Below are 12,363 nucleotides of genomic sequence, written 5' to 3'. Positions count from 1 at the left end.
TGTGGATTCCTTTAGTGCAGCTCACTTGGGAGTGTATGGTCAATGTCACAAAAGCTTACTAGAAGACCAGAGAGTAACAAACACATAATAGTATACAAGGTGTACTACTAGTAAACATTTTGAAGCCAGAAACTACTGCAGCCCAATATATGAGTTTATTCATAAAGGGTAACCCTATCATTCTAATTGTGACTTATCATACCTCCCAACTGTCCCAATTTAGGCGGGATAGTCCCAACTTGTGGGGCTCTGTCTGGCCATCCCGATTGGGACAGCTTTGTTCCATGGGTGGGAAATTTGGGAGGTATTGTCTGTTCACTGCTGCTCTGCAAGTCAGGGCATTGGTGAACGGGTGCTGAGCGTTCTGGTGTGCTTGGCAATGAAGGTGTTTGGAGAGGAGGAGTGCTGGGTGGGGCAGCCCAGCATTTAAGAAGCAATAGACACGCCCCTGTGGCCACACCCACATTGTCATGCTCTATCGTGCCGTGTTACACCTCCAGTCTCGATTAAAGAAAAGGCAAGATTGGAGGGTATGTTTTAGACATAATATAAAACACTGTATTAAGCATAGATGATATCATAGATGTTAGCATAGATGTTAATACAATACATTACATTCATTTATATATAAATCTATGTATTGTATAGGTGTGTAGGTTGGTGTATCAGAACCAGTGTTACCTATTGTGATTCAGTTTGTGTATATGCCAGCTTGTATTGTGTGGTGTGTGTGGTGTTAATTTTTCTGTTTTTTATGGAATTATCCTTTAAACTAATGAATTGAACTCTATAATACAGAATATTCTGGACATATTTCCATGGTAATATATTTTTATTGCAATTTTTCTCTAGAACTGTTCACAAATCCGGTAATAAAAGTGACCCCATTTCTAGCAACAGAAGGAGATCACATGACCCTGACATGTGACACAAGTCTTAGTCCGCTCAGACAGAGGACAGATCTGCAGTTTGCTTTCTACAGAGATGGACGGAATGTTCAGGGATTCAATTTATCTAATAAATATGGAGTTCTGTCCGCTCAGCTGGAGGATTCTGGGAATTATACCTGTGAAGTAAAAGCTGTGGCCAACAATTTGAAGAAAACAAGCAATGAGTCACTTGTCCATATACAAGGTAAGCATGAACACTAGCACGCAAAACTAGGAGTTGTAGTGTCTCAGTGCATTATTTAGCAAAGACCGTTACAATATGCGTAGGGGCATTGAAACAAACCACCAGCTGTGACATATAAGAGCAATGAGAAACAAGGCAATAGGGTGGGTAAGAGTTCGATACCGTCCTAGCTAAAGCCCCATTCAAGCTGTCCCTTAAGAAAGATCCTTAGCTTTACCCAAGCCATCTACTACCAAACGTTTTTTGACCATAACCTCTCCTATCCCTCCGACTCACAGCTGACAACATGAATGGCAATTATACTTCTGAAAAAATATTTTGCATACTAGCAAATCATAACTAAGAGGCCTTGTAATCCTGAAAGTGTGCATGGTTCTTTACACCTTTTGCAGCCTCCTGCAAATTTTAATAGACACAACAATGGCTGCATCTGCTTAAAAGTTACCTTTAAAGCACAAATTTCTCAACATAAGAAGCCAAACCAAGCTTTCTTCTAATTGGAGAAGAGGCAGAAGACTGTAGCAACTGTGTTACTTTCAATTGCCAGGGAAGACTACACCATTGAGGTTCCACCCACCTTCTGCTCTGGTAAGTAAACATCAAACTTATGCCAGGTGCCATCCCTGCTCTGCCCTCCGCTCACAGTGACGAATGCCTTCCCCCTGTTACAGCCGATGCTTTGCAGCTGGGGCTTCGGCACCACCATTGCCTGACAACAGGGCGCAGCTTGCGGGCCATTCTCTGTGTGTCCCATAGCTAGGCAATGAGATGAAGACTGGATATCGGAAGTGGGGCGTTCAGCCTCCATGTTGACTGCCCCTTGTCAATTTACAGCATTATATAAAAACCCATGCTTCAAAACAATCATACGGCCCCTGGTTGGTTTAATCGACTCCAACTCCAAAATAATATCTCCAGACTTATGGTGTTGATATTTTGCTATGGCTCCAGCACTGGTTGGTCTTTCCCTTGGAACGGGAAGAAGACTGGAGGTGCTTGCACAATTTTGAAGAGGAATACTGAGTAAATCTTCAATGTCCCATGAAGTCCAACCTCCGTCGATGGGGACATGGTACTTTATTACAGGTGACCGCGGCATTTGTAAAGTTTTTTATTGCTTTGAGCGTTCCTGGAAAAGGCCTCCTCTTTCGAGTCCCATTGTCTGCCACAGCTGGTGCAAACTTCAAATTCTTTTACTCAGTTCACTGCTCACACCAAGGAAGTGCACTGAACATGCAAAATTCAAAAGGCATGGCGGGTCTAAGGCCTCATTTGCTCCATGTAGTGGCCAGTTTGTGTTTGTAATTGCCCTCCAGTAAGTTTATGGCCATGATGAAGTGATAACAACATCCAAAAATGTGTTGCCCTGTATTCTCTCATACTTACTTTACTGTTAACTGATGTGCACCTGGGGTGTTCATTACAGTAACCAATGAGGTTGAATTCCTCTGCCGATCCCAAATAGTGCCATTTTATACATTATTACATTGCTTTGGAGCCCTCTATTTTCTAACCGTGCATACACCAGGATATCTATAGAGGGTGTAGTCCGGGCCACCTTCATAGACAAAATACATTACTTTCAGGCCGAGTCCCCTGTGACTGTTAATATAAGTTGTTGTTCCTGTGACAAGCCTGTTCTTGAGTAGACAGTAATATATTACTCCCCGTTGCTGTTATGATTCCAAATAGTATTATTGTAGACACGTATCAACAATATTCTTTTTAAACATGTAACACTAGGGAATCAGCGCCTATTGTCATAGTTTTTGAGCTCGTTTGTACCCACTTTTGAACAACTGTCTATAGACGCATGAAAATGGCATTTTAATTGGAGTACCTGCGCAAGACAACCGCATCATAACCGCGTATGCAGTTTTTATGATAAATCGGTGCTTGCTAAGTCATAGAGCTAGTGCTGGACACAATGTAGAACTACTGCTGTCCTGTAAATTAATTTAATACGGGTACAGTAATTGCTGGCAACCTGTATCCTGATTTTGTCACATGTGCCTTGTGGCTCTGCCGTTTATCAATAATTATATATTTCGTCTTAAATATGGAGTACTGTCGTTGATGTAAAACATGCATCTGCTGTGGGGGGTGCAGTGAAGGGGGCCAGCCACACACATGCTCAGAAGAAGGTATATCTGGAGCAGATGGCCCACCCAAAATTTTGGAGTCCTGTGATTGTGTGTTATGCCCCTGAGTGCTTACACTGGTACACCATTGTAACTATATCATTAAGCATAGGGGACACCCAGAGCCTTTCCTCATCAAGAGCAAATATCTGCCCCATACCAAAGGCGATGGTTCTCCCCACATATCCATGTGACATCACAACAGAGGAAAAAAATGGCTTTAGTTCTGCGCTGTTCATTTATAAATGGTCTCAAACTCTTCTCTCAGGGGTGATATTTCTTAAAGGTCCCCCACCACCGCCCACCCTTTTAAAAATAAATTTTAAAGAAACACCAGTCTGAGTCCCACATGCCACCTTCTCACCTGGTATGCAGCCCACACCATGTTCCACGTGACTGGAGTAGTCACATGACATGGTGATGTCACTGTGGCAGATTAACAGCACAAAGCCCCCTTGACTCATGGGCCTGTGTGCATTGCACAGCCTGTCACCACGGTCGATAAGGCCAGTATCTTCTATGTATATTAATTCACTTAGCTCTACATTCATTTGACTATAATTTCATTTGGACCATTTTCTTTTCTAGAGCTCTTCTCTCTTCCAGAAATTAAAGTGATTTCACACTCGGTCAAAGCGGGTTATAACATGACCATGACGTGTGAAACAAATCTTAGTTTGCTCATACACAGGAAAGAACTGCAGTTTGCTTTCTACAGAGATGGACGGAATGTTCAGGGATTCAATTTATCTGATAAATATGGAGTTCTGTCCGCTCAGCTGGAGGATTCTGGGAAATACACCTGTGAAGTGAGAACAACAACCGACAGTGTAAAGAAGATGAGCAGAGTGTCAAATGTCCAGATACAAGGTAAACATGGTCACATCTAGACATGAGTATAACAATTCATCCAGCTGGCCGTACATCTCCACTATTTAATAAAATACAAAGACATATTAAATGATTGGAAAATTACATGTTAATGTGATTATGATCTATCCTAAAATCTAAAGTTGCTTTAGACAACATGGTTTCCAGCAGATCCCGGGGTGGTTAATGTACTTTAGTGCATGTTTTAGGAGCCTTTTTATTCCCTGGTTTTATTGTATATTTAGAGATGCCCAATTGTCACAGTAGATTGATCAACATTTTTTTATTGTCCAGTTGAGAGTACAACAAATCCTAAAAGATTGACTAAATTACTTTTAGTGGAAAGGGGCAAATTTGGGTCAGTCCAAGTTGTGTGAAAAATCATATCACGTTTAGTACAATCTGTGTGCATCTAGCAAAATGAAAACATCAGGTATTGGTTCATATTTTTATCAAAACATTTAAGCCTGCACCCCAGCGTCAAGTGCACCTCATTGTATGAAATGTGTCCTACACTGACCTATATGCTTCAAACACCATTAAAATGCAGTTAAAATCAGATGCACTCACCTTCCAGGTATGGGGGCTTACATCTAGCAAGGGCTGGCTTGTGAGCCACTCCCAAAAAGAGCCTTAATTTGGCTTGATAGACAGCTGCTAAGACAACATACGTTTGTCTGCCCCTTCCCTTTAGATTGTAAGCTCTAGTGAGCAGGGCACTCTTCCCTCCTGTTCTCATTACCTATAGCTTTTGCTCACCAACTGCACAGCGCACCTCCTCCTTGGGTTCTTTTCCCCTTGACGCCACTTCTCCATTGTCTTCGTACTTCTTTCAGTGCTTCTTAACCTGTTAGTTGCGCCCACGCTAATGGGCGCAGGTTTCAATTTTTGCTGAATATACCCTCGGATCTCATTACCCGTCCAGGCTACCAGTAGCTGTGTTTAGAGTTATGTGCGTACTGTCTTGTAGTGTTATACCATGTACTTTCTTGTTGCTTGCCCTCTGTATAGCGCTGTGGACCACATTAGTGCCCTATAAATAAAGGTTATTAATAACTCCCTTTCCTTACTGTACTGTTACTGTTGTAGAATGGGAAAAATGTTGGACCTTAAATTCAGCCCTGTGATCATTCAGTCTTGTCTCTGAAATGAACATTAGTATTGTCTTGTGTAAAGATTATGATAGCAAGTGTCTCTTCCTAGGAACAAGTAACATATATCTAACCTATCTACTTCCTGTGGCTTTGGCGGTGGTCCTCCTCATCACGGCCATCCTGATATTCCTATACAGACGCCATAGAAGACGGTCACGCATTACCAACCAAGAGCCTGTAACAGGTAACTGAAGCGCCATCTTTCCTTCGTAGGTGATTACCTTCCTGCTACTGAGTGGCAAGGTCTACAGCGGACTCTTGGTAGCAATATTAGATATCTGCTGTCCTCCTCACAACGTTCCATAAACATGATGACCAAAGTTGATACCAACTGCTCTCCTGCTTTTGGTGAACAACCAGAGCTTGGAGTGCTTTGATTTGAATAGATCTTCTTGCATACCTAGGTACTGTCACTTCTTAAGCTAGGTACACACTACAGAAGTTGCCACCAACTTTTTATGCCGATCGATTTTACATCCGATCGATGGGTCCATGGACTGCATACACACTCGCCTTGTTTTAGACGATAAAGGGAAGAGCGGCCGTCCCGTTAGCGACTTTTTACAGCCACGTTGTCGTGAGCAATGATTGTAATTTCGTACACACTGTCGTGGATCGGTAGAAAACGTATACACACTACACAACAGAAAAGAGATTGGAACGAAAATATTGAACAGTACGACCAACCAAATGAGGCGACAATCATCCATTTGGGCAGACTTTCCACCATCGTGTCACTGCACACACTGGCCCGACTTTCGAAAGAGCGGTCGTATGTCGGCTGGTTGAGGCGGTTATTGGACAAAAACCCTGTAGTGTGTACCCAGCTTTAGACTGTTGTGCTTTTTTAGCCTGATACAGACTGACCTTGACCAAACTCTGCTCTTGACCTGTTAACTAACCGTTACCATTACTCATTTGGTTCAGAAGCGGATTGCTGACTACACATATTCCTTTTCTACGCTCCTGGAACCCATTGTCCTATCTTTTTCTCTGGTTTGCAGCTAATGCTGGCCACACATGTTGCAATATCACCAGTAATACTGAGCAGTTGGGCTGATATTAATGCATGCGTGGTCCCAAAATCATGACGACATGATAAATGTTGGTGAATGTGTTCGGAAGATGACCACTCTCAGTATTTGCCAATCTTAATAACAGCGATTCCAGATGTGGTCCAGGAGTTTGGTCCCAGTGACAAATGGCTAGATGATGTCATCACATTTCACCAAATCGACGATTCTGTCACTTTGGCTTTTGGGTTGAGCAATTGGATCATTACATGTTAGGACAGCTTAGGAGCTGGTGGCCAGAGACTCAAGCACAACTTAGATATCATACTAATTCAATTTCCGCTCTTTCAGCGGCTGCTAATGAACACACGGCCGAATTGGATGTTACTTATACCGTCCTTGACCTGTCGAATGTACCACAAAGTAAGTACAGTATTTGTACATGTCCTTGTGTGTCTTCATATATCTCCTACACTCACAGCTACATATTGAGTGAGGACAATACTGTCTAAATGTGTACAAATAAATATTAAAAGTGCAAGACACTTACAATGCAACATTTTAGTCTTATCGATGATTCTTCTCAGGAAGCTTTAAATTAAATATGTTGTGAGACTTGGTTGGTTTTTATCAGGTGCTAAAAACAGAGACATTTTCTAAAACCTTATCCCGTCCTCCTGACACAGAATTCCTTTGACTTAATGAGAGTGTTGGTAAGGTCTGCAGAGATATTTCTGAGGCATCACTTCACTCAGACTGCTAAAAAAGCCTAATATTAATCACAACCTCTGATGTATCTTCGGGCACCTTTCAACGGGTCCTCCAGCACTAACATAAACCTTAGGAATTCAGATATTTGGGAAGATGTTCTAGAAAAAGATCTTACCCTTTTTAATACCTTTGGAACAGTTAGAAAATAACCTTCCCTACTAAGGTAGAGTCCCTACCTTAGTTAGACCCAGGCAAATACACATATACAAACTCTCTAAAGGACCCTGACTGATATGACAATAAAACCTATGTGCTATTTTTAGAAATTTATATTTTTTATTTGGTTATATTCTAGGTCCTCCAGCGAAGGCTGATGAAAATGTGAGTATTCTGAAGGATGTTCAAGAAGGTATTTTCCAAAAACTGTTGTTGGAGAATATGGGCGTATGGGGTGATTGATCAGTGACAGGGAGAAGTGCGGGCGAAGTCCTAGTGCCGAGAGTGTGAGGTGGTGATAGGAGAGGAGGAGAGAGGTGAAAGTCCTCGGCAGAACAAAGTGTAAGTGTCGGGGAGTAGTTCTTGACAAGGTGGAGGCATTAAAGATGGCTTTATAGGTGTGGGTAAGCAGCTTGGATTGCCTTCTGAATTGAATGGTGAGCCAATGGAAGGGTTTGCAGAGAGTCACAGTGGAAAAGGAACACTGGGAGAGGAAGATTAAACGTGACACTAAATTTAGGACAGACAGTGGGGGGAGGGGGGGCAGACACTTCTCAGGCAGGCCAGAGAGAAGGAGATTGCAATAATCAAGACAAGAGGTGAGAAGGATACAGGCAATTGTCTAGGTGACAGCCAGGGAGAGGAAACAGCGAATCTTCCCAACATTGCAAAGGTGGAGGTAAGAAGATTGCACGTGTGTGCGTAACTGGAGTGAGGGTCACGTTATCAAATTTCAGGGAAAGGGGAGGAGGGGGTGTGAGATTGGCCGTGGAGAAAATAACTAGCTGAATTTGAACAGGTTGAGCATGAAGTAGCGTTCATTCATCCGACATGGCAGAGAAGCATTCATACACGCGGGAGAAGAGAGAAGGAGAGAGGTCTGGGTGGAAAGGTAGATTAGGGTGTCATCTGCATAGAGGTGATAATGTAGGCCGAAAAAGTGAATGAGTTTACCAAGAGAGGAGGTGTAAAGGGAGAAAAGCAATGGGCCAAGACCAGAGCCTTGGGGGACCCCAAATGATAGAGGAAGAGGAGAGGAGCTAGATGCCCATTGAAGAGCCACAGAAGGACCGATGAGAGGTAGGAGATAAACTAGCAAAGGAGGTTGACCCAAAAGCCACGAGAGTGAATCGAGTCAAGGAGGAGAGGGTGATCAACTGTGTCAAAAGGTTCAGGAGCAAGAACAGAATGAAGTAGCCCTTCCACTTAGGCAAGAGAAGATCATTTGTCGACAGAGTGAAGACAGTTTTGGTGGAGTGGAGAAGGTGGAACCCCAATTGTAAAGGGTCAAGGAGAGAATGAACAGTAAGAAAATGTGTTACACGGCTGTAGACTATCTGTTAGAGGATTTTGAAAAGGAATAGGACTAGGGATATGGGGTGGCCGCAGAGACTAGTGTGTGTGTAAAGATTAGACTTCCATAGGAGATGGTGGGCAGGGGAAGCAGTATCAGAAGGGGGGATCCAGGTTTTAGTGAGGCAAGGAAGCTGAACTAGTGAGAGTGGAATATGTCTTGTATGGCAGAAAGCTGGTTACAGATTGACCTCACATTCCAGTGTTCGCAGGTATAGGGAGGTGAAGGGGTTGGCGGAGCATTGAGGGAGGGGAGGATAGCGGTGGCAGAACGGCCATGAGCAGATGGCGTGGATCCTGGGGTCCAGGGTTAGGGGATGTGGTCCCTTTAGCCAAGATGGAGGATAAGAAAGCGGGCAAGGGCAGTGGGTGGTAGGGTGAATTTGATGAATTCATTGTGGTGGGTAAGGGAGTGAACAGCATTAAGCCAGGATGCAGGGAAGAGCACATGTGGCTAAGGGGGGGGGAGGAGAAAGGAATTTAAATACACTAGAAGAGCCATAGGAGGGGAATGTGTTAATGAATACGGGAGAACTGTGTGCAGTGGAGTGTAGGTATCTTGTCTGTTGAGAAAATGCAGAGGAGTCACTGAAGAGTTAGTGAGTAGAGGCAAACAGGAGGTTGGGCAGGAGGAGGATGTAGTCCAGGAGTATAGGAAGGTCAGGTATGCGGAGATTTGGTGCTGGATGGCAGAAGGGAGTAGCTCAAGATGCTGGAGGTATAGGTGTTTGAGCGTATAAGTGACAGACCAGAGCAGGATACAAAATACATGGTATCGGTGCAAAGCCTGTAGATGCAGGTGGGCCTTGAGAGATGACAGGTTCAGAGAGGAGGTTCATCAGAGGTTGATGAAGTGCCTACAGCAATGGGTAGGATTGAATGGTGAACCAATGGAAGGGGTTGCAGAGTCACAGTGGAGTGCCTAAAGCAACGGGTAGGTCTGGCGAGGTGGCTATGTTGGGTGCAGTGAAGAGGGCAGGCAGAGGAAGGGCCTTCTATTCTGTTCTCTGGAAGGTGCAGGCCCAAGTCACAGATGCAGAAAATGGTAAGAGCTCTTCAAAAGGTGCACATATCTTCTGGCCCGATCTGGTAAGGTGCCGAGATGATGTTGTTAGGAGGTCTCTGAGGGCTTCTGAGGGTATAGTAGGGCACAGATACACCAACAGATATATTTGCCCGTGCTCAGTGTCCATGAGGCCTCCTGTTGGAGCAGGTCCAAGTCACAGCCTCAGATCCTAGAACCATGCCAATAGAGGCCAATGGCTCACGTGTATGTACCTATGTTGGCCATGTCTTCAATATATACAATATATATATAATTTTTTTTGTTTGTATTTTTCCAGAACGTTGTCTACTCTGCTGTGAAGCCCATGAAGGAAAGATCAGAATCAACTTCTCAGGAAACGTCTAACGCTTCGAACAGTATCTATGCGAATATCGCCTCCCGGTAGCAGCTGAAATGACATTCCACTACAACCCTCATGTACACAATGGGATGTTCATATAAACTGTCTGAAGACTAATATAGTGTAATATATTATATATATACTGTATGTAATGGATATCTGTAGGCAATCACTTACCTTAAAGACTCTTCAGCACGGAGATTGCAAAAAACCGTCGTCCCCCCCCAGGAAAAAAGAAAAGGGCGTCAAGCTTGGCCAGAGAAAACGGCTTTGGTTACTTGTGGCTAGACCCCACATGCCATATGAAAGGTATAAAAAGAGGTGCAGGCAGGTAAGTGCCTGTGAGGGAGAATTACCTGCTCTCTTTGGAGGTCTCACCCTTATTCAGGAGTCTCCCGGACATTCTGGGAGTGCAGGCAACTACGGCAGGAAATAGTTTCCCCACCTCTGGCTGTCACAGATCCTCAGACCAGCCCATTTACATTTACAATACACATATAAACGCATATATACACCTGGGAGAAAACACTGGGAAAAATCTATTTAATGTAAAATGTACCGGAATATCGTAAGAGGTCAGAGACACTTATTAACCTGGATTCTCACAGTTGTTCTGCCAATGCTCACTATCATTATTATAATATAGACTGTTGTAAGTTATGTATCCTTGTATTCAAGGGCAGCACGGTGGCTCAGTGGTTAGCACTTCTGCCTCACAGCACTGGGGTCATGAGTTTGATTCCCGACCATGGCCTTATCTGTGTGCAGTTTGTATGTTCTCCCTGTGTTTGCATGGGTTTCCTCCGGGTGCTCCGATTCCCTCCCACACTCCAAAAACATACTGGTAGGTTAATTGTCTGCTATTAAATTGACCTTAGTCTGTCTTGCTCTGTGTGTGTGTGTGTGTATGTTAGGGGATTTAGATTGTAAGCTCCAATGGGGCAGGGACTGATGTGAGTGAGTTCTCTGTACAGCGCTGCGGAATTAGTGGCGCTATATAAATAGATGATGATGATTCTATGAGCTTTCTATTCTCATTAAAAATGAATCAAGCTTCTCTATGCAGAATTTACCCTGTACTACACATGCATACTGTAAATCCTATGTAATATAAACAATGGGTTATTTTTTAGCTATTTATTCTCCTAAAAAATATTTACTAGGTGACTTGATGACGGTGTCAGATTGCTCAATAATAAATGCATTTATGTTTTCTACTTTGCATTGAGTGATAAATGGCTGACTCTGATCACTTAAAATTATTTGCAGTGGATCATGTCCTCCATAGCCACGAACTCACCAGAGCACCCCACCAAAATTGGGGAAACACAGAGGGAAAGCAGACACAAGTCATAGAATAAGCAGGGAGCATGCCAGGGGCAACAAGCATTATTTATACTTTCGAGCCTACTCCTAAGGAATTTTGAGCAGTTCTCCTTTCTCCCAGATCCCGTCCCCTCCCCAGTGAAGTCGGTGGGACAAGACGTGATTCGGCATGAACCGCGTAATTTTGGGCCAAGCCTGTCATGACACGATCGCGTTGCCATGTTCCCTTACCACTTGTCCTCCCCTCTGGGATCTCCTAGCGGGGAGATTTTTAAAGTTGGCGAGTATATTATATATACATTTGACAGGATGGCTGGTGGTCGTCCAGCTGCCGAAGATTTAGGGACGCAGATAGGTCTAAATTAATTTAAACCTAATTTTAGATCATACTCGCCTAATCTCCCGGAGGATGACAAATTTCGGGGAGTCCTCCTGGACGAGCAGAGACCCTCCCTAGCGGATGTGGGGCTTACGACAGTATTTGCGGCCCCTGTAGCACAAATGCCACACATAGCGACACTGAATGGACGATGTTGAGGATATGATGACATGATCCCACTGCCAACCCCCCTCCCACTTGACCTCCACTTTAGGAGGAGACTCAAAAGGTTGACAAGTAAGTTTTTATCACTAGTAAAATGCAAAGACATATTAAGTGTAAGCCTCTTCGCTATACAGTATAACAATTGCTGTGTTTTAGCAAGACACTTAAGATTTTATGGGCTATACATATGGCTGAAGGCGCAAGTTAGAAAGATTTCTTTTCCCCAGTGGGATGTAGTCAATCTGTCAACAGTCAAACACTGTCGTCACCATAATGTCTACGTGGCTAAAATGCGGACATTGAGAGAGGAGGAGCACTGAGATTTTACCGACTGTCAATGTGTGTTTAACGCTCCATACTTCAGTTAGTGGAAGAAAGTAAGATTTAAAAATAGCGTGCACATTTGAGGATATGGAAACGGACAACTTCAAATAGGAGATATTTTGCTACGCCAAGTCTTCCTGTTTGTAGAATTAATCAAGCGCAATGCAGTCA

The 12,363-nt window shown here is 43.6% G+C and overlaps 1 protein-coding gene across 3 annotated transcripts in view; it reads left to right on the top strand.

Annotated features, from left to right (window-relative positions):
• Positions 1–10,472, top strand: part of LOC142109311 (Fc receptor-like protein 5) — a 40,238-nt gene extending 29,766 nt beyond the window's left edge. For all 3 annotated transcript variants that reach the window (XM_075193454.1, XM_075193455.1, XM_075193456.1), the window contains 6 exons: positions 853–1,134; positions 3,864–4,145; positions 5,349–5,483; positions 6,664–6,735; positions 7,379–7,404; positions 9,936–10,472. In XM_075193454.1, coding sequence (XP_075049555.1) covers positions 853–1,134; positions 3,864–4,145; positions 5,349–5,483; positions 6,664–6,735; positions 7,379–7,404; positions 9,936–10,043 — 905 coding nt within the window. In that variant the 3' untranslated portion in view covers positions 10,044–10,472. The remainder of the gene's footprint in view (positions 1–852; positions 1,135–3,863; positions 4,146–5,348; positions 5,484–6,663; positions 6,736–7,378; positions 7,405–9,935) is intronic.
• Positions 10,473–12,363: the final 1,891 nt, after the last annotated feature.

This window comes from Mixophyes fleayi, chromosome 12 (assembly GCF_038048845.1).
Source record: "Mixophyes fleayi isolate aMixFle1 chromosome 12, aMixFle1.hap1, whole genome shotgun sequence".
Lineage (NCBI taxonomy): Eukaryota > Metazoa > Chordata > Amphibia > Anura > Limnodynastidae > Mixophyes > Mixophyes fleayi.
Note: the sequence above shows the minus strand (reverse complement) of the source record. Positions and strands in the feature narration are given on the sequence as shown.